The following is a 25,952-nucleotide window of genomic DNA, read 5'->3' as shown; positions in this document are numbered from 1 at the left end:
CGAACGTTCCAGACTGCAAGTGTTTACGTAAGAAAATTGGGAGTATCAAAAAATTGACCTGATGTTTCTGAGAAATGAGCTGTCCAAGGTACTGAACAATGTTCAGCTTTAAGAAATCACACTTGTGCTTGGAGATGCAGGACTGTCATGGTCATTTCTGTCATACTTGAACGTACTAAAATGATAATCATAACACATAAAAAGTAACTTACAAGTTGCTATCACTGTGCAGGCGGTGAAATCTCCTAGAAGACACTGAGTAATATATTATCAAGCTATTTACTGTAAAATCAAGGTTTGGTGATTAAGAGTGTGTATTTTGATGTGCTTTAACTCAGTGATTTACTTTAACCCTTGCAATCACATTTCAGTAAAGTTCAAATGGTCAGTAATTCATTATGCAAGGCAATGTTATGACTACACATCAATGTTGTACTGTAACCATGTTTGTTAGGGTCTTAAAGAGTTCAATAGGGTACACGGTGGTATAATTTAACCAGACATTGGAGGTCAGCATATAATGATCATATGAACCATGTTATGAAATTTACTGTGTAACAGCATCTTATGATGTTAATAATAATTAAACTTGGTTTTAGTTAAAAAAATCTCAGAGACAACTTTTCAGGTTTTAATAATAATAGAAACAATTTGGAAATATGAAGTTGTTGTTTGTGAGTGTGTGTGTGTTGTGAGTGTGTGCGTGTGTATTAAGTGTATGTTAAACAAATACAAATACTTAATTTACTTACATTCTACAGTCAATATCGGATAAACTACAGTTTAAATAACAAACATCAATCTATCTGTCTCTATTAAAATATAAGATATAATTTCAATTGTTTTGAATAGCCAAAGCTATGAGCTTCCGACACGTCTACAGCAGCTTTGACATGACACACTCGCGTGGATATGCGCGTGACGTCAACAACACCGGCAAAAAGATAAAAGATTGCTAAAACTCGTTCTGAGTATTTTTTTAAAGTGATATTTGTTTTTGTATTGATCAACTATATAGTATCTATTTGAGTTAAGCTATTTAAATGCGTTTGTATTTAACTAGTTATGAGCTTGTTTGTACTGCAGACAGAACTGGAATGAGCCTGTTTTACCCGGTAGGCTACCATGCTTCACATGCACGTGCACTACTTCCGAGAGCTCTTCTCACCGGCTCGCGCACACGCGCCCTTTTCGATGATATGTCACCACAGACGGGCATGCCCAAACATTTTCTCAAAATTATTTTATACATATCATTGTTTATATGGATAAGGTTACTAATAAACAAAAAAATCTGTAACATTTGTATTTTTATTGAACAGATTAAGCAACTGACGTGACGTTCAGATAACACATGATCTAATACAGTGTAGTAAGATGTTAAATACTGATGACGTCCAAGTGTGCGCAAGGGATTTTTTTCCTGTGTAAACTTTTAAGGCGAGATTTGAGCGCATCCTTGAGTAAGCGCCAACAAGAAAGCCAGTGCGCACTCCCGAGACTATCGCGCCCGCGCATAAATACCGGCTCCAGCCGGTATATAATCTAAGAAGCTTCAGTGAGAGGGAACAGAGACAGGGAATTGGCCAGGAAGACTAGAAATATTATATTTTCATTATTTAAGAACATTAAGGTTGTCAAACATAGACGGAATTATACACCAGGAAACATCCGAGTTGAACAGAGCGATTTTCCCCGCTTCCGACTCTTCTGAAAGACTCATATGGGAAACTGAATAGAGGCTTTCAATGAAGATGTTTCATAGTTAGCACTTTAACAAAGACGCTTTTTACATTTTTTCCTAGTGTCAGCTCTTCCTGTTTTGGTAAGTTAAATTCAATATGTGTTTTTGATTTACGAATAATTTTCGGCACTCGACCTTACTAAAGACTCTTAAATAAATGTAAGTTACGCGGGTTAAGTTACTCTTTTAATACGGAAAACGGGCTCTTTTCGTATTAGTTGCATCATACCGTAGTGTTAAGCGCTCGCGACTCATTCACCTCACTTCGTTATCATGTAACGTTAGTGAGGTTGGACGTCATGAGGTTGACGTTGTCAAGAACATACAGTACAGTCCTGCTGCAGTGCGGTCACTCATACACATACTGCATCCATTACTTCCTCTTGAACTTTTTACTATAGTCGTCTTGATAGCTAAATCAAACACTGTTTTTCTTTTTTTCTATAAAATATTTGTGTTTAAATCTGACATTTTAGTTAATTATAAATTTGAATGTGATAAATCATGATAGATAAATCATGTATTGTTGTGCAACCCAGACGGAATGATTAAATTAGGTAATATTAACTTCACTCAGTGTATGTTTAGTTTGTGTTATCTAAAACAGATTAGACATTGTACCGACTAGTGTCCTTAAAATACATTTGTCAGATTAAGACACAAAGAGGGGTCGACCGTCTTACTACCGATTCAATATCTTAAATATGTTCTCTTTTCCCCTTTGTTCACATTTATAGAAACCCCAGCGTCTGCCATGACAGGATTGACGTCTGCCCTTAAGGGCTGCACGAGCCCCAATGTATATGCCGAGGTGCCAGATGGTGGCTGGGGCTGGGTGGTGGCCGTCGCCTTCTTCTTCGTGGAAGTTTTTACCTATGGCATCATCAAGATTTTTGGGATCTTCCTTCAGGACCTCATGAGCTGCTTTGGTGAAACCAACAGCAGAGTGTCTTGGGTTGTTTCCATCTGTGTCTTTGTCATGGCCTTTACAGGTAACTCATTCGTGAAACCCTAAACATTGAGGGGCGGTTTCCCAGTCAGAGTTTAAATGAAGCCAGGACTAGGCCTTGGTTATTATTAGGACATTTAAATAGTTTTTACAAAGTGTGCATTTTGAGACAAAACAATGGCACTGATATATTTTAAGATATGTCAGTGCAAGCTGTTTTCAGTTAAGACAACTCAAACAAGCATTTTAGTCTTTGACTAGACTTACCCTGTCCGGAGAACCACTCCTTAAAGTTACAGTATGAAAGCAGTGGGTATACTGACACAAATCAATGATTTAAGGTACAAGAAATAAAATGCCATGGGCCTAGATTGTTTTGTCCCTCAAAGATGATTGTCCTAGAGGAAATTCCAGTTTTCAAATCCTGTTGATGCCATTTTTTTACCAGCCATCCTGTTTTATTTTTAGGTTTGTTCCTAGATTATCAATGAGGGTTTTATTAACTTTAAGGCTACATACATAACACACTCTTCCATTTTTAGATCTGAAAGTTGAGAAAAATAGGTCATAAAAGTCCAGGCCCATCCTTCTGAATGGGAGCAGCCACAAACTGTTTAACTAAGAAACAAGCTGTGCTGCTTAGATATCAAATTAAATAGTCACGCAAACATATCTGAAATGATAAGCAACGGAGGGGCCTTCAGCAGTTTTATTTGCTTGTAGTTAAAACCTCTAAAACTGATCCAGCCTCATTTTGTGGATGTGCTGACTCAAGCTGTTGGCTATTATGAGAGATGCCTGGGGATTCACTCATTTTACCCAGTAGCAATGCAGGCTCACCACATGGACTCAATGGACGAAATTACCTTTTTTAACCACTGGGACACAAGCTGACACTAAAAATAGCTTAAATAGAAAGTGATCACATTTACTGTATTTGGCAGACACTTGTTTTCAGTGTAGAAACACATCATCTTGCCATTGCTTTCAATATTGCATCCTATGGTTGTAATTAAACTTGAGCTGTAACTGTTCAAATCTATCAAACTGTGCGGAAAAGGAATTGTTATAATAAACATACTGTGTTCATGATTATAATCAAAGCCATCTTTCCTACAGCTCCACTTTCTACAGTCATGAGTAACCGCTTTGGTTATCGTCCAGTTGTCATGCTCGGTGGATTCCTGATCAGCCTGGGTACCATCACAACAGCCCTGACCCAATCTATCACTGAGATGTACATCACCATGGGAATTGTTGCAGGTACATACAGTTTGTCTGTGTGTGTGAGTTTACTTCATGCGATACATGTTTGACATTTTTGGAAACCTTACTTTCAACTTTCAATCACATACAGTACAGTACTGGGCATAAGTCTTAGGTCACAACCAGCTTTGTTGTTTTAACAAAGTTTTAATGACCATAGAAATTTTCCTTATATTAAAGGGACACTCCACTTTTTTTAAAAAAATATGCTCATTTTCCAGCTCCCCTAGAGTTAAACGTTTGGTTCTTGCCGTTTTGGAGTCCATTCGGCCGATCTCCGGGTCTGGTGCTGGCACTTTTGGCATGGCTTGGCATGGTCCATTGAGTCTGATTGGACCATTGGCATCGTGCTGAGGGATAACCAAAGAGTTTTTCCTATTTGGGGCTTGACTCTTCTGTAGTTGCATTATGTAGTAGGACAGATGGAGGGTTAAAAGTTGCGATTTTCTGGGCAGATGTGGCTGGGAGCTGTGCTCTCGTTCTGGCGTGGTGATCGGGGACTTTGCTGCTGTGGCATGGCTGCAGGAGGTGCAATGATGTTACGTAGTGCCCAAAACTAGTCCACTGCTATTGAAAGATACTAAGGGGACTATTTTTGGGTGCTGCATGGTATCGTTGTGCCTCCTGCAGCCATGTTGCAGCAGCGGGGTCCTTGATTATTGCGCCGGAATGACAGTGTAGTTCCTAGCCATATCTGCCTAGAACATCGCAACTTTTTATTTTCCGTCGGTCTTGGTGCATGATGTGGCTGCAGAAGAGTCAAGTTTTAAATATCGAAATATCAAAACTCTTTGGTTGTTTTTGAGCGCCGTGCTGATGGTCTGGTCGGATTCAGTGGATTGTGCTGGGCTATGCTAAAAATTGGACCCGCCAGACCCGGAGTTCGGCTGAATGGATTCCAAAACGATAAAAATCAAATATTTAACTCTAGGGGAGCTGGAAAGTGGGCATATTTTCAGAAACAGTGGAGTGTCCCTTTAAAAATAATTGGTTTTTCTGGCAAAAATCAGTATTTAGTGCTTGATTCTAATTGGCCAGTCGCGATTTGCAGGTTTGTTATTTCCAGATAACAACCTCTCAAAACTAATAACACACGGTAACCCAGATGCTGCAAATCATTTTGACATAATATAGTTTAATATTACACAAAAATTAAATATAAATATGTCTTTTAAAAACATATAAGACATTATATTTACAAATGATTAAACCACGTAGCATGTTCGTGACATTTGTCTTATCTTATTTGTCTTGTCTTATTTAATTTTCTGTTTTTTTTCTGATTGTTTTACTAACAAAGAGACTGAGATATAATTATATAATGGTCACTATATCATTGCAAAAACAACCAATCTAATAGTGACATGTCATGACATTGTAAAAAACAAAAAAGGTACATTACATATAAAAAATATTAACATTTTTGCATCATGACAATTTCTTGTTAGTGTAAAGTTTGTTTAAAATGGCTATGACCCATTGCTGTTTTATCAATGGATGAATATTGATCATGGTTTCCATTATGTGCTCTCCATTGATTTTCTCTTTTTTACTGTATGAATAATTTATTTATTATTATTTTCTGTACACAACATTGTTTTCCTTTCACTTCTCAAGTAAACAGAAAGGGAATTCAAGCAGTGCTGTGAGCAGGGCCATAACCACCACCTAAATATTTAGTTACATACTTTTAGCAACTTTTTGTTTTTTATTCGGCCAGTTTTTACATTTATGTTAATTCAATGCACATAAACCACTTTCTTACTATTTTACTGTTTGACACAATGGCCACATATTCATCCAGGCACATGACATTGCCATAAATCTATTAAATAATCCCTTCTTACACTCATAATAATGTAGGTTATACAGCTGCATAATGGGCTTATTATAGTTCTCAACTGGTGGATTATTTTCATTTTCAATTGCAGACAGTTATGCTGTTTGATTCCATAATCTTTCACTTTTCAGATCTCTGTAAACAAGCAGATAACCTGACAGCGTGAATGTTTTTTACACACGACACACTGCTAGCTTTCCCAATGATCATATCCCTCCTTCCCTCCCACTGTTAGCGGACACATCCTAACCTCGCCGATCTTTCTTTCTCCTTGTCTTTTCTTTGTCTCTTTTAAATACAGTTTTCTTTCAGCCATTTGTCCAGTTTGTCCAATGGAAGAAAGCGGCCTGGCTCTTGACGTGCATGAGCACGGCCCTCAGACTGACCTGAGCCCCTTGTGTTGAAAGGACCAGTGGCTGTCATCTCCCTGTTTCCTATTTATTTACAGGCCTGGGTTACTGCCTTACCTTCCTGCCAACAGTCACCATCCTCTCGCAGTACTTCAGCAAGCGACGTTCCCTCGTCACATCGATAGCGTCCACTGGAGAATGCTTCTCGCTGCTAGCGTTAGCGCCAGGTATAATTCACAGCAATCTTAACTTTCAAAATTGCAAATTAGTTAAACGAAGACACCACCGTTTTTCGGTGTTTTGCTGTGTTCTTACCTCAACTTAATTAATACATGCCTATCTTTTTTCGGTGGGTGCACTTGGTCTTTGTGCAGCGCTTCTTGAGTGTGTTGGCATTTAGCCTGGCCGCATTCATTCCTATGGCTCCAAACAAAAGTTTTATTTTGTGCCACCATACTTACTCGTGTAACTACTCATGTAACAGTCTTTAAATAAGGAAAACATGGAAGTGTTTGGTGGCTTCTAAATTCATCCCTGTTTGGAGCCATAGGAATGAATGGGGCTGGGCTAAATGCTGGCGCGTTCACAGGGCGCTGTGCAGGGATTAAAGGTGCACGCATTGAGAAAAGATATGTATTAATTTGGCTAAGTTGAGGTAAGAACAAAGTAGAATATTGAAAAATGGTGCTGTTTTATAATTATAATAATTAATTAATAATTTGGCAGAACTATTATTTTTCAATAGTCGTGTTGATGTAATTTGATAAATGACAAAGCAATTATTTTTATTTATAACCACTTTGCAGCTTTGAACGCATTGAAGGAGCAGATCGGCTGGCGCTACTGCTTGATTGTAATTGGGGTTTTGCAGACCTCAATCATCGTCTGTGGAGCTCTGTTAAAGCCAATAGTCATTAAACCCAAACCCTCCACCACGGAGGGTTCCACATCACCGCTGAAGGAACCCGATTCCAAATACGATCAGGAGAACGAATTCACACGTACCTCCATCAACTCTGTGGACTCTGGGGTCCAGTCGATCAGCTCTTCTCAGACGAACCTCTCCGAGCCCCAGGGATCAGAAAAGAAAGCACTTAGGGAAAAAGAGGAGAAAGAAACGAATGAAGAAGAGCCAGCAGCATTGCCCGAGACCCCACTCAAACAAGCCTCCGGGAGCAAGCTGTTGGACTTCTCCGTGCTCAGGGACCCCTGCTTCAACTGCTACGCTCTCTTCGGCCTGTTTGCCACATTAGGGTTTTTTGCCCCACAGCTGTACGTGATTGACCTCAGCGTGAGTCGAGGTGTGTCACGCGACAGCGCGACCTACATGCTCTCCTCCATGGCGGTGGCTGAGATTCTAGGTCGTCTGTCGATGGGTTGGGTTCTCAATCGCAGGCCCATACGCAAGATCTACATTCTGCTGATATGCACGGTGCTGCTGTGTCCGGTGCTGGTCGCCTTCACCTTTGTCGCTGAATTCTGGGGGCTTATGATTTGCTCCTGTCTCTATGGCTTCTTGCTGGGCACCGTGGCGTCCAGCCACATCCCCATGCTGGCTGAAGATGATGTGATTGGCATTCAGAGAATGCCGTCGGCTGTTGGTGTCTACGTCTGCATCCAGAGCTTCGCAGGACTGGCTGGTCCACCTCTTGGAGGTAAAACCACATGTAGACGGATTCATTAGAAAAATTCATGATCGTGTGGTCTTTTACTGTACAATACCTTGCTTTACTATACCAAAGTCCTTTTAAGAAAGTCACATCACTCCGCCACCATATTTGCAACGCCTCCAATGTCCTTAAATTTGTAATTAACTAAGGTGTGGGAACCCTGATATTAAAGAGTAACTAAACCCTAAACCAACTTTTTTAGTTAATGATCTGTAAGAATTACGCTTTATTAGTGCTGTTCATTGATTTTAGTAAGTTTTTTGACATTTGGATATAAAGTGTTTCAATACTACAATATATGGTGTAAAAACGTCTGAGTGCTGCCCTCTTCAGGTTAAACGGTGGCTACTGCAATTGAATTTTCCTATTGGATGTTGGGTCCAAAAAATGACTCGTGACGTAAGCAGGTTCAAGCCCACCACACCCTTGTTAAGATCTCACCACACACTTGGTACGAGCTTAGTTCCTCCCCTCTATCTCCTTTGGGATATGCCCACTTTTCTTGCATTTTTCAAATATTGCCAGTGGGTGGAGTCAGGCTGTGACCAGGGGTTTAGTTACGCTTTAAATACATTTGACTTAACTATACAACACTACACTAATGATTTTATACAGGGTTTGTGCGTGCATAACTTTTATCATTGCTCATAAGTATTTGCATAGGCAAGTTACCGTGATATATTTATACTAACTGCACATTTATAAAAATACTCTTGTGTCTTGTTTTCAGGCGTTCTGGTAGACGTGACTAAGAATTACGGGTCAGCATTTTACTCCTGCGCAGCTGGCATGGTTCTCGGTGCTCTCTTTCTTGGACTGGTGCGTCCAGCCAAAACCGGTCTCTGTCCTGGCAAGACGAGGAATAACGAAAGGCAAAAACCAGACAGGGAATCCAGCTCACAGGGTAGCGATGATGTCCCCGTCGACTTTGTGGAAGTAGACGTTGATATCGACAGCTGTCCTGCAAAAAGCAACCCTTGGCCGGTATGAATACTGCCTCACCCTCAAGACACCAGATGAGTCAAGACGCGTACGCACACCGTTATCCTCCACTTGAACGATCCACCCAAAGAATGCTGTACATGAACCTTGTAGTAGCAATAGGGTTAAACTGTCACAAATCAAACGAAACGTCACTCTTGCTAAGCATCCAATTGTGTAACCCCAAAACAGGTTTACATTTTTTGTGTCATTCATTATTTATTGAAAACAAATACTTTATGGATGCTTTAGGGCTCCTTTACTGTATTACGCATTCACACTACAGTCTTTGCTTTTACACCTCTTTTTATACCTCTTTGTACCAAAGTCTTAGTGTGAAATGTGGCTTTACTATTTATTTAAACAATCCTAATAATAGTTTCAATAGTTCTCACATTTGAAATGCTGTATCTATTGTCACTGCTGTCATTGTTATCTATAAATGAAACCTCAGGCCATATTTTGCTGCTCACACCAGAGATGACCAAGATGCTCATATTGTTTGCTTACGCCTCATTCAAAATGTAAAGAGAAAGAGCTGCCTACTGTTTGAGGTTTAAACGTCATTTGTTTGCTTAAGGGGTTCCACTTGTTTAACTATTAGCACTATTGCACACATGCAAACTCATCTGGCAACAGGTTGCCTTTTGTTTAATATCATTTTTTTCCAAAATAAAGTAACACAGTCCAATGAAATGGGGTGTAATGTGCCCCACCTGCAAGTCTTCCAGCTTTTACTCATAAAAATGTTTTATGAGGGATGTTTTTGTGGCTCCTGAAATCCTGCTAAGGGATATATGATCATTCCTGGAATTTGGAATGTGCCTTTTTAATTCTGAGGGATCATGTAGAGATAATGGCTTGAAACAATAAATTACATTGATAATGATAATTTATTAAGTTGAAGTTATTTTGTAAATGTAATTAATTAAATAAACATCAAAAGAGATGGTGAGAACTGACAGTATACGAGCAATGGGACGATTTTAAAATGCAAAGAAACCTATATGTATTTTTTAAGCAAGAACCTGCTGCATATGAGATGACTTGAACTCTTACTGTATGTATATTCTGATTTGATTTGTCATACATGATGTATTTAAATACAGTATATTTAGGTTTTGTATGTTTGATTAGACGACACATGTGCTTTTTTTCTTGACTTGTATAAAGCACTTTTTGAGGTATTAAAATCATAATATGCCTGTGCGATGGTGTACATCTAAAAATGGCATTTACATGAAATAATGTAAAATAAACAATGATTTATAAACACGTGTCCTATTGATTATTTTGATTATATAGGTTTATAGATATTACAGAAAACATTCAATGCTTTTGTAGAGTAGAATCATAAAAGCCTTTAGCAAAGAGTCACATGAGACCGTGCAAATGCGCCGAGTCATTTTGCTCTGCTGCAGAAGATAAGCACACCACATGTATTTGTAGTAACAGAAATGTCACACTAGGGAGAAGAAAAAGCCTCGTTTCATGCCAAGAGAGCACTCGTGTGGCAACAGTGTCTGTAGTGTTATAATAAGCTACTTATTTAAAATATGTTTGGTTTGGTACAATTAAGCTAATCCCTGTCTGGGAAACCACCCCTATACGTAGTAAATTAAACAACAGTGATCATGCCAGTAATATTGTTATAATATATAAAGCATAAAAATCAGACTTTTTGCCTGAAATTAACACCCGACCACGCGCCAAATGCGGGTAGGTGAACCTTGCAATTGGTGGGCAACACTGTCAATCTACCGGCCACATTTGCAGGTAGCCAATGAAAATTGATTGTTGTTGTTTTTTTAAACTGTTGTTCTTTTACATTTCAACAAAGTCCGCCATTTAGTTGGATTTTAACGAGGCTGAATCTAGCTTCTTATTCGCAGCTTCTTATTGACGCTTTTCGTTCCACCTTAAAAGACGCGACGCTTCCGCGTTAGCAGTTTCTTTTTCACGCACAGCTTAGGGACCGTAGCGCATTATCTCTTATTCGCGCTGTTTTGAGTGATTATGTTTATTTTGTTACTTTGAGAGTAATATACATTTGAAAATAAACAGAATAACAGAGTTATGAAAGAAAATGTAGTGTCAGAATGTAAAGATACATATGTTAATGTGAAATTAAATTGTTAAACGTGTCATCTTTGTATTGCATTAATGAATGATCCCAATATGTATGTCTTTGTGATGTTTGCGTGTGTGTGTGTGTGTGTGTGTGAGCGCGCGCGGGGCGTGCTTGTGTGTGTGTGCGGGTGCTTGTGAGTGTGTGTGTGTGTGTGTGTGTGTGTGTGTGTGCGCGCGCGAGTGTGTGTGTGTATGTGTGCGGGCGCACGTGCGTGTGCTTGCGTGTGTGTGTGTGCGCGCGCGAGTGAGTGTGTGTGTGTGTGTGCGCGCGCGCGAGTGTGTGTGTATGTGTGCGGGCGCACGGGTGAGTGTGTGCTTGCGTGTGTGTGTGTGCGGGCGCGCGCGCGAGTGTGCGTGTATGTGTGCGGGCGCGCGGGTGCGTGTGTGCTTGCTTGCTTGCGTGTGTGCGTGCGTGCGTGCGTGCGTGAGTGCGTGGGTGTGTGTGTGTGTGTGTGTGTGTGTGTGTTTGTTTGATGTTTGCAGATGACTCTAGAAATGATGAATCTACTACAGAAGTGAGGCTGGCTGCTTCAAACTGTGGAGATGAGAGTAGATTTCTTGAAGAGCCCCTATCACTCCCTCTCACCATTCTCAAAATAAACAGAATAACAGAGTTATGAAAGAAAATTTAGTGTCAGAATGTAAAGATACACTAAATATGTTAATGTAAAATTAAATTGTTAAACGTGTCATCTTTGTATTGCATTAATGAATGATCCCAATATGTATGTCTTTGTGATGTTTGCGTGGGTGTGTGTGTGTGTGTGTAAGCGCGCGCGGGGCGTGCTTGTGTGTGTGTGTGTGTGTGTGCTTGATTGTGAGTGAGTGTGTGTGTGTGTGTGTGTGTGTGTGTGTGCGTGCGCGCGCGCGAGTGTGCGTGTATGTGTGCGGGCGCACGGGTGCGTGTGTGCTTGCTTGCGTGTGTGCGTGCGTGTGTGTGTGCGTGTGTGTGTGTGTGTTTGATGTTTCCAGATGACTCTAGAAATGATGAATCTACTACAGAAGTGAGGCTGGCTGCTTCAAACTGTGGAGATGAGAGTAGATTTCCTGAAGAGCCCCTATCACTCCCTCTCACCATTCTCAAATTTGCTGTGCCAGAAATTTTTTCCCACAAGACATCTTCACCTTAAGCAGTTACAGTAGCACATTTGCTCCGACCTTGCTGTTTTAAAGTATTGAATATTACAATATCCCATAGGGTTTAACAGGGTAACTCTGTAAATACATTTTGTATAATGTACATTATATGCAGTTTTATAGACAGTACTTCTGTAAATAGATATCTGTATGTTAGATATCTGTAAATAACTCTCTCACTTGCTTCTTATTTATATTATTTGTTTTAATTTTCAATTTTACATGAAATTTTGCTTTTTTGCCATTTAAGTTTACTGTATGTCTGTAAGTACGAAACTAAAATGAATTTCTTGTGCATGTGTGCACAATTGGCCAATAAAGCTAATTTTGATTCTGGTTCTGGTGCTTGTTGTGGCTGTTTGTACTTTGCAGGACGTTATGGCACAACAAAAACTCAATTTTTAATGTCCATTCGTTGTACAGGTTGTTGCTTATTACATGGCACTCTGGATTTGTTTTGAGGACTCAGTGCATAGTCAGCTCAGTTCTAGGCACTATATCTGAGCTGATTTTTGCGGTGCGTTTGGGCTTTCGCTGAGGGGTCACGCTCAGTGCTCTTGTCTGTCCTCATGAAAAAATCTTAGGGTTGTGGTCCCATGGACTTGCCATTTTTGGCGGTGCAGGTGCGGACATTGCATTTTAACCATATTTGAGGTGCTATATCTCAGTTGTCCTCTTGGGTGCGTATAATATTACACTAAAGGGTCGCAGTCGGTGCCCCTGTCTGTCAGCATGCCGGACGTCGGACTTATTTGCAGCAGCATTTTGGTGTTATGGTCCTATAAACTTGGAATTTTTGACAATAGTTACAAACACTGCATTTTGGCCAAGATTGAGGTGCTATATCCCAGTTGCCCTCTGGGGTGCGTTTAATACTTCAAAGCAGGGTCACAGTCAGTGCTCCTGTCTATCACCATGCCAAACATCAGACTTATTTACAGCAGCATTTTAAAGTTATGGTCCCATAAACTTGGCATTTTTGACGGTACAGTTAATAGACATTGCATTTTAACCATGTTTGAGGTGCTGTGTCTCGGTTGCCCTCTGGGGTGCGTTTAATATTTCAGTGCAGCCTCACACTAAGTCCCCACATCTATCACCACGCCAAACATCAGCCATATTAACAGCAGCAATTTAAAGTTATGGTCCCATAAACTTGCCATTTTTTGACAATACAGTTGCAGCCAGTGCATTTTAACCATATTTGTGGTGCTATATCTCAGTTGTCCTCTGGGGTGCGTTTAATATTTCAATGCAGGGTCACAGTCAGTGCTCCTGTCTATTACCATGCCAAACATCAGACTTATTTACAGCAGCATTTTAAAGTTATGGTCCCATAAACTTGGCATTTTTGACAATACAGTTAATAGACATTGCATTTTAACCATATTTCAGGTGCTATATCTCAGTTGCCCTCTGGGGTGCGTTTAATATTTCAATGCAGCCTCACACTAAGTCCCCACATCTATCACCACCCCAAAAATCAGCCCTATTTACTGCAGCATTTTAAAGTTATGGTCACATAAACTTGCCATTTTTTGACAATACAGTTACAGACAGTGCATTTTAACCATATTTGTGGTGCTATATCTCAGTTGTCCTCTGGGGTGCGTTTAATATTTCAATGCAGGGTCACAGTCAGTGCTCCTGTCTATTACCATGCCAAACATCAGACTTATTTACAGCAGCATTTTAAAGTTATGGTCCCATAAACTTGACAATTTTGACAATACAGTTAATAGACATTGCATATTTACCATTTTTGAGCTGCTATATCTCAGTTGCCCTCTGGGGTGCGTTAAATATTTCAATGCAGGGTCACAGTCGGTGCTCCTGTCTGTTACCATGCCAGACGTCGGACTTATTTGCGGCAGCGTTTTGGAGTTGTGGTCCCATGGACTTGGCATTTTTGACGGTACGGTTAATAGACGTTGCATTTTGGCCATATTTGAGGTGCTGTGTCTCGGTTGCCCTCTGGGGTGCGTTTAATATTTCAATGCAGCCTCACACTAAGTCCCCACATCTATCACCACCCCAAAAATCAGCCCTATTTACTGCAGCATTTTAAAGTTATGGTCACATAAACTTGCCATTTTTTGACAATACAGTTACAGACAGTGCATTTTAACCATATTTGTGGTGCTATATCTCAGTTGTCCTCTGGGGTGCGTTTAATATTTCAATGCAGGGTCACAGTCAGTGCTCCTGTCTATTACCATGCCAAACATCAGACTTATTTACAGCAGCATTTTAAAGTTATGGTCCCATAAACTTGACAATTTTGACAATACAGTTAATAGACATTGCATATTTACCATTTTTGAGCTGCTATATCTCAGTTGCCCTCTGGGGTGCGTTAAATATTTCAATGCAGCCTCACACTAAGTCCCCACATCTATCACCACCCCAAAAATCAGCCCTATTTACTGCAGCATTTTAAAGTTATGGTCACATAAACTTGCCATTTTTTGACAATACAGTTACAGACAGTGCATTTTAACCATATTTGTTGTGCTATATCTCAGTTTTACTCTGGGGTGCGTTTAATATTTCAATGCAGGGTCACAGTCAGTGCTCCTGTCTATTACCATGCCAAACATCAGACTTATTTACAGCAGCATTTTAAAGTTATGGTCCCATAAACTTGGCATTTTTGACAATACAGTTAATAGACATTGCATTTTAACCATATTTGAGGTGCTATATCTCAGTTGCCCTCTGGGGTGCGTTTAATATTTCAATGCAGCCTCACACTAAGTCCCCACATCTATCACCACCCCAAAAATCAGCCCTATTTACTGCAGCATTTTAAAGTTATGGTCACATAAACTTGCCATTTTTTGACAATACAGTTACAGACAGTGCATTTTAACCATATTTGTGGTGCTATATCTCAGTTGTCCTCTGGGGTGCGTTTAATATTTCAATGCAGGGTCACAGTCAGTGCTCCTGTCTATTACCATGCCAAACATCAGACTTATTTACAGCAGCATTTTAAAGTTATGGTCCCATAAACTTGACAATTTTGACAATACAGTTAATAGACATTGCATATTTACCATTTTTGAGCTGCTATATCTCAGTTGCCCTCTGGGGTGCGTTAAATATTTCAATGCAGCCTCACACTAAGTCCCCACATCTATCACCACCCCAAAAATCAGCCCTATTTACTGCAGCATTTTAAAGTTATGGTCACATAAACTTGCCATTTTTTGACAATACAGTTACAGACAGTGCATTTTAACCATATTTGTGGTGCTATATCTCAGTTGTCCTCTGGGGTGCGTTTAATATTTCAATGCAGGGTCACAGTCGGTGCTCCTGTCTGTTACCATGCCAGACGTCGGACTTATTTGCGGCAGCGTTTTGGAGTTGTGGTCCCATGGACTTGGCATTTTTGACGGTACGGTTAATAGACGTTGCATTTTGGCCATATTTGAGGTGCTGTGTCTCGGTTGTACTCTGGGGTGCGTTTAATATTTCAATGGAGCCTCACACTAAGTCCCCACATCTATCACCACCCCAAAAATCAGCCCTATTTACTGCAGCATTTTAAAGTTATGGTCACATAAACTTGCCATTTTTTGACAATACAGTTACAGACAGTGCATTTTAACCATATTTGTGGTGCTATATCTCAGTTGTCCTCTGGGGTGCGTTTAATATTTCAATGCAGGGTCACAGTCAGTGCTCCTGTCTATTACCATGCCAAACATCAGACTTCTTTACAGCAGCATTTTAAAGTTATGGTCCCATAAACTTGACAATTTTGACAATACAGTTAATAGACATTGCATATTTACCATTTTTGAGCTGCTATATCTCAGTTGCCTCTGGGGTGCGTTAAATATTTCAATGCAGGGTCACAGTCAGTGCTCCTGTCTATTACCATGCCAAACATCAGACTTATTTACAGCAGCATTTTAAAGTTATGGTCCCATTAACTTGGCATTTTTGACAATACAGTTAATAGACATTGCATTTTAACCATATTTGAGGTGCTATATCTCAGTTGCCCTCTGGGGTGCGTTTAATATTTCAATGGAGCCTCACACTAAGTCCCCACATCTATCACCACCCCAAAAATCAGCCCTATTTACTGCAGCATTTTAAAGTTATGGTCACATAAACTTGCCATTTTTTGACAATACAGTTACAGACAGTGCATTTTAACCATATTTGTGGTGCTATATCTCAGTTGTCCTCTGGGGTGCGTTTAATATTTCAATGCAGGGTCACAGTCAGTGCTCCTGTCTATCACCATGCCAAACATCAGACTTATTTACAGCAGCATTTTAAAGTTATGGTCCCATAAACTTGGCAATTTTGACAATACAGTTAATAGACATTGCATATTTACCATTTTTGAGCTGCTATATCTCAGTTGCCCTCTGGGGTGCGTTTAATATTTCAATGCAGGGTCACAGTCAGTGCTCCTGTCTATTACCATGCCAAACATCAGACTTATTTACAGCAGCATTTTAAAGTTATGGTCCCATAAACTTGGCATTTTTGACAATACAGTTAATAGACATTGCATTTTAACCATATTTGAGGTGCTATATCTCAGTTGCCCTCTGGGGTGCGTTTAATATTTCAATGCAGCCTCACACTAAGTCCCCACATCTATTACCACCCCAAAAATCAGCCCTATTTACTGCAGCATTTTAAAGTTATGGTCCCATAAACTTGCAATTTTTTGACAATACAGTTACAGACAGTGCATTTTAACCATATTTGTGGTGCTATATCTCAGTTGTCCTCTGGGGTGCGTTTAATATTTCAATGCAGGGTCACAGTCAGTGCTCATGTCTATTACCATGCCAAACATCAAACTTATTTACAGCAGCATTTTAAAGTTATGGTCCCATAAACTTGGCATTTTTGACAATACAGTTAATAGACATTGCATTTTAACCATATTTGAGGTGCTATATCTCAGTTTTCCTCTAGGGTGCGTTTAATATTTTAATGCAGAGTCACAGTCAGTGCTCCTGTCTATCACCATGCCAAATATCAGCCCTATTTACTGCAGCATTTCAAAGTTATGGTCACATAAACTTGCCATTTTTTGACAATACAGTTACAGACAGTGCATTTTAACCATATTTGTGGTGCTATATCTCAGTTGTCCTCTGGGGTGCGTTTAATATTTCAATGCAGGGTCACAGTCAGTGCTCCTGTCTATTACCATGCCAAACATCAGACTTATTTACAGCAGCATTTTAAAGTTATGGTCCCATAAACTTGACAATTTTGACAATACAGTTAATAGACATTGCATATTTACCATTTTTGAGCTGCTATATCTCAGTTGCCCTCTGGGGTGCGTTAAATATTTCAATACAGCCTCACACTAAGCCCCCACATCCACCACCACCCCAAAAATCAGCCCCATTCACTGCAGCATTTTAAAGTTATGGTCACATAAACTTGCCATTTTTTGACAATACAGTTACAGACAGTGCATTTTAACCATATTTGTGGTGCTATATCTCAGTTGTCCTCTGGGGTGCGTTTAATATTTCAATGCAGGGTCACAGTCAGTGCTCCTGTCTATTACCATGTCAAACATCAGACTTATTTACAGCAGCATTTTAAAGTTATGGTCCCATAAACTTGGCATTTTTGACAATACAGTTAATAGACATTGCATTTTAACCATATTTCAGGTGCTATATCTCAGTTGCCCTCTGGGGTGCGTTTAATATTTCAATGCAGCCTCACACTAAGTCCCCACATCTATTACCACCCCCAAAAATCAGCCCTATTTACTGCAGCATTTTAAAGTTATGGTCCCATAAACTTGCAATTTTTTGACAATACAGTTACAGACAGTGCATTTTAACCATATTTGTGGTGCTATATCTCAGTTGCCCTCTGGGGTGCGTTTAATATTTCAATGCAGCCTCACACTAATTCCCCCCTTCTATCACCACGCCAAAAATCAGACCTATTTACTGTAGCCTTTTAAAGTTATGGTCAGATAAACTTGCCATTTTTTGACAATACAGTTACAGGCATTGCATTTTAACCAAATTTGAGGTGCTATATCTCAGTTGTCCTCTGGGGTGCGTTTAATATTTCAAAGCAGGGTCACAGTCAGTGCTCCTGTCTATCACCATACCAAAAATCACACTTATTTACAGCAGCATTTTAAAGTTATGGTCCCATAAACTTGGCATTTTTGACAATACAGTTAATAGACATTGCACATTTACCATTTTTGAGCTGGTATATCTCAGTTGCCCTTTGGGGTGCGTTTAATATTTCAATGCAGAGTCACAGTCAGTGCTCCTGTCTATCACCATGCCAAATATCAGACTTATTTACAGCAGCATTTTAAGTTATGGTCCCATAAACTTGGCAATTTTGACAATACAGTTAATAGACATTGCATATTTACCATTTTTGAGCTGCTATATCTCAGTTGCCCTCTGGGGTGCGTTTAATATTTCAAAGCAGTGTCACAGTCAGTGCTCCTGTTTATCACCATACCAAAAATCACACTTATTTACAGCAGCATTTTAAAGTTATGGTCCCATTACTTTAAACTTGCCATTTTTGATAATACAGTTAATAGACATTGCATTTTAACCATATTTGAGGTGCTATATCTCAGTTGTCCTCTGGGGTGCGTTTAATATTTCAGTGCAGCCTCACACTAAGTCTCCCCATCTATCACCACGCCAAAAATCACACTTATTTACATCAGCAATTTAAAGTTATGGTCCCATAAACTTGGGCATTTTTGACAGTACAGTTAATAGACATTGCACATTTGCCATTTTTGAGCTGCTATATCTCAGTTGCCCTTTGGGGTGCGTTTAATATTTCAATGCAGCCTTACACTAAGTCCCCCCATCTATCACCACGCCAAAAATCACACTTATTTACAGCAGCAATTTAAAGTTATGGTCCCATAAACTTGGGCATTTTTGACAATACAGTTAATAGACATTGCATTTTAACCATATTTCAGGTGCTATATCTCAGTTGCCCCCTGGTGTGCGTTTAATATTTCAATTCAGCGTCACACTAAGTCTCCCCGTCTATCACCACGCCAAAAATCAGACCTATTTACCACAGCATTTTGGAGTTGTGGTCCCGTGGACTTGGGCATTTTTGGCAGTGCAGTTGCAGACATTGCATTTTGGCCATGTTTGTGGTGCTGTGTCTCGGTTGTCCTCTGGGGTGCGTTTGGTGTTTCGGTGCGGGGTCGCAGTCGGTGCTCCTGTCTATCAATATACCAAAAATCAGAATAATTTACAACAGCATTTGAAAGTTATGGTCCCATAAACTTGCATTGAAATATTAAACGCTCCCCAGAGGACAACTGAGATATAGCACCTCAAATTTGGTTAAAATGCAATGCCTGTAAATGTATTGTCAAAAAATGCCAAGTTTATGTGACCATAACTTTAAAATGCTGCTGTAAATAAGTCTGATATTTGGCATGGTGATAGACAGGAGCACTGAGTGTGACCCTGCATTGAAATATTAAACGCACCCCAGAGGCCAACTGAGATATTGCACCTCAAATATGGTTAAAATGCAGTGTCTGTAACTGTATTTTCAAAAATGCCAAGTTTATGGGACCATAACTTTAAAATGCTGCTGTAAATAAGTCTGATGTTTGGCATGGTGATAGACAGGAGCACTGACTGTGACCCTGCTTTGAAATATTAAACGCACCCCAGAGGACAACTGAGATATAGCACCTCAAATTTGGTTAAAATGCAATGCCTGTAACTGTATTGTCAAAAAATGGCAAGTTTATCTGACCATAACTTTAAAAGGCTACAGTAAATAGGTCTGATTTTTGGCGTGGCGATAGAAGGGGGGAATTAGTGTGAGGCTGCATTGAAATATTAAACGCACCCCAGAGGGCAACTGAGATATAGCAGCTCAAAAATGGTAAATATGCAAAGTCTATTAACTGTATTGTCAAAATTGCCAAGTTTATGGGACCATAACTTTAAAATGCTGCTGTAAATAAGTCTGATATTTGGCATGGTGATAGACAGGAGCACTGACTGTGACTCTGCATTGAAATATTAAACGCACCCCAGAGGACAACTGAGATATAGCACCTCAAATATGGTTAAAATGCAATGTCTATTAACTGTATTGTCAAAAATGCCAAGTTTATGGGACCATAACTTTAAAATGCTGCTGTAAATAAGTCTGATGTTTGGCATGGTAATAGACAGGAGCACTGACTGTGACCCTGCATTGAAATATTAAACGCACCCCAGAGGACAACTGAGATATAGCACCACAAATATGGTTAAAATGCACTGTCTGTAACTGTATTGTCAAAAAATTGCAAGTTTATGGGACCATAACTTTAAAATGCTGCAGTAAATAGGGCTGATTTTTGGGGTGGTGATAGGCAGGAGCACTGAGTGTGACCCTGCATTGAGATATAAAACGCACCCCAGAGGCCAACTGAGATATTGCACCTCAAATTTGGTTAAAATGCAGTGTCTGTAACTGTATTGTCAAAAATGCCAAGTTTATGGCACCATAACTTTAAAATGCTGCGGTAAATTATTTTGATTTTTGCTATGGTGATAGGCAGGAGCACTGAGTGTGACCCTGCATTGAGATATTAAACGCACCCCAGAGGCCAACTGAGATATTGCACCTCAAATATGGTTAAAATGCAGTGTCTGTAACTGTATTGTCAAAAATGCCAAGTTTATGGCACCATAACTTTAAAATGCTGCTGTAAATTATTCTGATTTTTGCTATGGTGATAGGCAGGAGCACTGAGTGTGACCCTGCATTGAGATATTAAACGCACCCCAGAGGCCAACTGAGATATTGCACCTCAAATTTGGTTAAAATGCAGTGTCTGTAACTGTATTGTAAAAAATGCCAAGTTTATGGCACCATAACTTTAAAATGCTGCTGTAAATTATTCTGATTTTTGCTATGGTGATAGGCAGGAGCACTGAGTGTGACCCTGCATTGAGATATTAAACGCACCCCAGAGGCCAACTGAGATATTGCACCTCAAATTTGGTTAAAATGCAGTGTCTGTAACTGTATTGTCAGAAATGCCAAGTTTATGGGACCATAACTTTGGAGTGCTGCTGTAGATGGGTCTGATTTTTGCTATGGTGATGGGCAGGAGTACTGAGTGTGACCCTGCATTGAGATATTAAACGCACCCCAGAGGCCAACTGAGATATTGCACCTCAAATATGGTTAAAATGCAGTGTCTGTAACTGTATTGTCAAAAATGCCAAGTTTATGGCACCATAACTTTAAAATGCTGCTGTAAATTATTCTGATTTTTGCTATGGTGATAGGCAGGAGCACTGAGTGTGACTCTGCTTTGAGATATTAAACGCACCCCAGAGGCCAACTGAGATATTGCACCTCAAATTTGGTTAAAATGCAGTGTCTGTAACGAGGGGCAACCTTCCGATCTCTCTAATGAAGCCAACACGGAAGTGACTTAAACTGCAATTCATCGACTGGCCGCTTGAGGCTGGCTCCAAAAGGGAGTCAATTCCCATAGACTCCCATGTTAAAAATGGCCAACTTTGCAGTAGAAAATAATATGTTTACAGCCTGGTACAAAAAGTGTTTTTGGCCTATATAGCTAATTTTGCCCTTCATGACAACTGTGAGGGGGGTGAATTTTTTTGTAACTCATCCGTTTAGATTATATTAAGCCTTAAACTTCTGCATAATTAAGGGCGTGGCCGCCCGAGTGTCGGTTGAACAGCCACTACCGTCACTAGACTCGCGCTAGGCGGGCGTGGTTTCACCTCAGCTTCACCCATGTCCCGCCTCCTTACCCATGTTCGGTCCTCCGCGAGTAATTCGCGGGGACGCGCGGCCAAGATGGCGACGGCAGGCAACGCCCACTTTAAGCTTCAAAAGCGATCTTCACAAGCCAATGGGTGACGTCACGGACACTACGTCCATATTTTTTTACGGTCTATGGTCTGTAACTGTATTGTCAAAAATGCCAAGTTTATGGGACCATAACTTTAAAATGCTGCTGTAAATAAGTCTGATTTTTGCTATGGTGATAGGCAGGAGCACTGAATGTGACCCTGCATTGAGATATTAAACGCACCCCAGAGGCCAACTGAGATATTGCACCTCAAATATGGTTAAAATGCATTGTCTGTAACTGTATTGTCAAAAATGCCAAGTTTATGGGACCATAACTTTAAAATGCTGCTGTAAATTATTCTGATTTTTCCTATGGTGATAGACAGGACCACTGAGTGTGACTGTGCATTGAAATATTGAACGCACCCCAGAGGGCAACTGAGATATTGCACCTCTAATTTGGTTAAAATGCAGTGTCTGTAACTGTCTTGTCGAGAGTGGCAGGTTTATGGGACCATAACTTTAAAATGCTGCTGTAAATAAGTCGGATTTTTGCTATGGTGATAGGCAGGAGCACTGAGTGTGACCCTGCATTGAGATATTACAGTTTTTTACAACCACTTTGCTACTATTTTCAGAACCTTGATGTCATTTTTCACAACTCTAGATACAAAACTCAAAACGGTAATCACTTGTAACACAGGCTGTCTAGTGTTCAAAACATTGCATTGTGCATTCACATCTTTAAAGACATCTTGCACTTGCACAATCATTGTTTCAAAACACAAATTTACTGTGAAATACCATGGAAACATAACTATAGATCACCCACACACAAGCAACTGATAGTTTCACTAAGTCATTGTTTGTACAATCATTAAATATTGTAGAACAAAATTGGTGATACAGATTTCATTATGGTACATGTAGAGCAAATACATATCTGTAAAAGTACTGCAGTAGTAGAGAGAATACGACAGACACATTGGAATCATTGAACAAAGTTTGTAATGTATTGATGAAAACACTACAGTACAATCACAACATAGGTCACATCATTTCACAATCTGCACTCAATCATCAGTAACAAGTTGGCAGAATTGGACAAGCAATTACAAGGGCCTGCATCTATACAGTACAGTGATAATTGGTTCATGCTCCATGCTTATTGGTTACAATGAACCTCATTATCTTGAAACTTTCATGATTTTCAGTAAACATGGAAGATTCTTTGTCTGTTTCCATACAACTATTACGAATAATGCAACAGTTACTTATCATTTTGGGCAGTTGTATTGATTGATAGTTAGATCATTGTAAGAAAATGAATAGACACTTATTTGAAATGTGATGTGTGAATAGCCTTTTGAAACAGTAGTACTTTGATGTTAAGTTGTGTCATATTGAACATGTGATTTTGGTTGAATGAACAAATGATCCAAGTTTTATGTGTATTGTATCCAAGCAATTGAGAAAAGAGTTAAGAGTTTTGAAAAATTTGCATTTTGATCTTTGGTTGTGAGTTTTGTGTCTAGAGTTGTGAAAAATGACATCAATGTTCTGAAAATAGTAGCAAAGTGATTGTAAAAAACTGTAAACGCACCCCAGAGGCCAACTGAGATATTGCACCTCAAATTTGGTTAAAATGCAGTGTCTGTAACTGTACTGTCAAAAATGCCAAGTTTATGGGACCATAACTTTAAAATGCTGTTGTAAATTATTCTGATTTTTCCTATGGTGATAGACAGGAGCACTGAGTGTGACTCTGCATTGAACTATTAAACGCACCCCAGAGGCCAACTGAGATATTGCACCTCTAATTTAGTTAAAATGCAGTGTCTGTAACTGTCTTGTCAAAAATGGCAAGTTTATGGGACCATAACTTTAAAATGCTGCTGTAAATAAGTCTGATTTTTGCTATGGTGATAGGCAGGAGCACTGAATGCCACCCTGCATTGAGATATTAAACGCACCCCAGAGGCCAACTGAGATATAGCACCTCAAATTTGTTTAAAATGCAGTGTCTGTAACTGTATTGTCAAAAATGCCAAGATTATGGGACCATAACTTTAAAATGCTGCTGTAAATGAGTCTGATTTTTTGTATGCTGATAGGCAGGAGTACTGAGTGTGACCCTGCATTGAAATATTAAACGCACCCCAGAGGGCAACTGAGATATAGCACCTCAAATTTGGTTAAAGTGTAATTACTTTAACTGTCTAGTCAAAACTGGCAAGTTTATGGGACCATAACTTTAAAATGCTGCTGTAAATAAGTCTGATTTCTTGTATGGTGATAGGCAGGAGTACTGAGTGTTACGCTGCATTGAAATATTAAACGCACCCCAGAGGCCAACTGAGATATTGCACCTCAAATATGGTTAAAATGCAGTGGCTGTAACTGTATTGTCAAAAATGCCAAGTTTATGGGACCATAACTTTAAAATGCTGCTGTAAATAAGTCTGGTTTTTCCTATGGTGATAGACAGGAGCACTGAGTGTGACCCTGTATTGAAATATTAAACGCACCCCAGAGGCCAACTGAGATATTGCACCTCTAATTTGGTTAAAATGCAGTGTCTGTAACTGTCTTGTGAAAATGGCAAGTTTATGGGACCATAACTTTAAAATGCTGCTGTAAATAAGTCTGATTTTTCCTATGGTGATAGACAGGAGCACTGAGTGTGAGCCTGTATTGAAATATTAAACGCAGCCCAGAGGGCAACTGAGGTGTGGTACCTCAAATTTGATTAAAGTGCATTACTTTCTGTCTTGTCGGGGATGCCCAGGTTTGTGGGACCATGGCTTTGGAGTGCTGCTGTGGATAAGTCTGGTTTTTCCTATGGTGATTGACGGGAGCACTGGGTGTGAGCCTGTATTGAAATATTAAACGCAGCCCAGAGGGCAACTGAGATATAGTACCTCAAATTTGATTAAAGTGCATTACTTTCTGTCTTGTCAAAAATGCCCAAGTTTATGGGACCATAACTTTAAAATGCTGCTGTAAATAAGTCTGATTTTTCCTATGGTGATAGACAGGAGCACTGGGTGTGGGCCTGTATTGAGGTGTTGGACGCACCCCGGAGGGCAACTGGGATGTGGCACCATAAGTTTGGTTAAAATGCGGTGTCTGTTACTGTGTTGTGAAAAATGCCAAGATTATGGGACCATAACTTTAAAATGCTGCAGTAAATAAGTCTGATGTTTGGCATGGTGATAGAAAGGGGCACTGAGTGTGACCCTGCATTGAAATATTAAACGCACCCCAGAGGGCAACTGGGATATAGCACCTCAAATATGGTTTAAAATGCAATGTCTATTAACTGTATTGTCAAAATTACCAAGTTTATGTGACCATAACTTTAAAAAGCTGCTGTAAATAAGTCTGATTTTTGGCATGGTGATAGACGTTTGGACTCAATGTGACCCTGCATTGAAATATTAAACACACCCCAGAGGGCAACTGAGATATTGCACCTCAAATATGGTTAAAATGCAGTGTCTGTAACTGTATTGTCAAAAATGCCAAGTTTATGGGGCTTAAAATTTGGCGGCAAAATACTGGGGCAAAGAGGCCAGTGGAAACGAATAACCAACAATATGATGAAGATGAGTCAAAGAAAAGCAAAAAAAAGATGTTTTAATACAAAGTGGACAATTGGCGACAACGGCAAGGTTCGTCAGTGGCTGATTCATGACAGCAGTGACTGTTGTGTGTATGGCTTAAGCGAAGTCAAATCCTTTTGTAATCATAACTAAAAACTTAAAATTAGAAGCAATTAAGGACCATGAGTCATCAAAAAGCCACAATTTTTTTTATCAAAAAGCCAACTACACACGATAAGTTGTAAACTATCAAAGACTGCGGTTCCAGAGGTCAAGGCACTGACATCCATGAAAGCAGCACAGTTTAAGAGGATGTGACTGCTTTTTCGCAACGTCATGCAATTGGAAGATGGTGCCCTTCTCTGACTACGTTTGGATGTGCGAGTAAGTATTAAACTGTTGGTGAGATGAAAAGAGAATAA

General features: G+C 39.7%; 1 protein-coding gene across 1 annotated transcript; it reads left to right on the top strand.

Annotated features, from left to right (window-relative positions):
* The first annotated feature begins 1,516 nt into the window (after positions 1-1,516).
* On the top strand, positions 1,517-10,073 carry slc16a6b (solute carrier family 16 member 6b). The gene is made up of 6 exons (XM_055192754.2): positions 1,517-1,825; positions 2,482-2,736; positions 3,813-3,956; positions 6,248-6,376; positions 6,956-7,804; positions 8,550-10,073. The coding sequence occupies exons 2-6, from the start codon at positions 2,499-2,501 to the stop codon at positions 8,807-8,809; spliced, it is 1,620 nt and encodes a 539-aa protein (XP_055048729.2). The 5' UTR covers positions 1,517-1,825; positions 2,482-2,498; the 3' UTR covers positions 8,810-10,073.
* Positions 10,074-25,952: the final 15,879 nt, after the last annotated feature.

The sequence above is a fragment of the Misgurnus anguillicaudatus genome, chromosome 19 (assembly GCF_027580225.2).
Source record: "Misgurnus anguillicaudatus chromosome 19, ASM2758022v2, whole genome shotgun sequence".
NCBI lineage: Eukaryota > Metazoa > Chordata > Actinopteri > Cypriniformes > Cobitidae > Misgurnus > Misgurnus anguillicaudatus.
Note: the sequence above shows the minus strand (reverse complement) of the source record. Positions and strands in the feature narration are given on the sequence as shown.

Bases quoted from the DNA above. Each gene is read 5' to 3' on its own strand.
- slc16a6b (XM_055192754.2), top strand. From the start codon at position 2,499: ATGACAGGATTGACGTCTGCCCTTAAGGGCTGCACGAGCCCCAATGTA. The intron at 2,737-3,812 runs GTAACTCATTCG...TCTTTCCTACAG, and splicing joins CTTTGTCATGGCCTTTACAG to CTCCACTTTCTACAGTCATG. The intron at 3,957-6,247 runs GTACATACAGTT...ATTTATTTACAG, and splicing joins CACCATGGGAATTGTTGCAG to GCCTGGGTTACTGCCTTACC.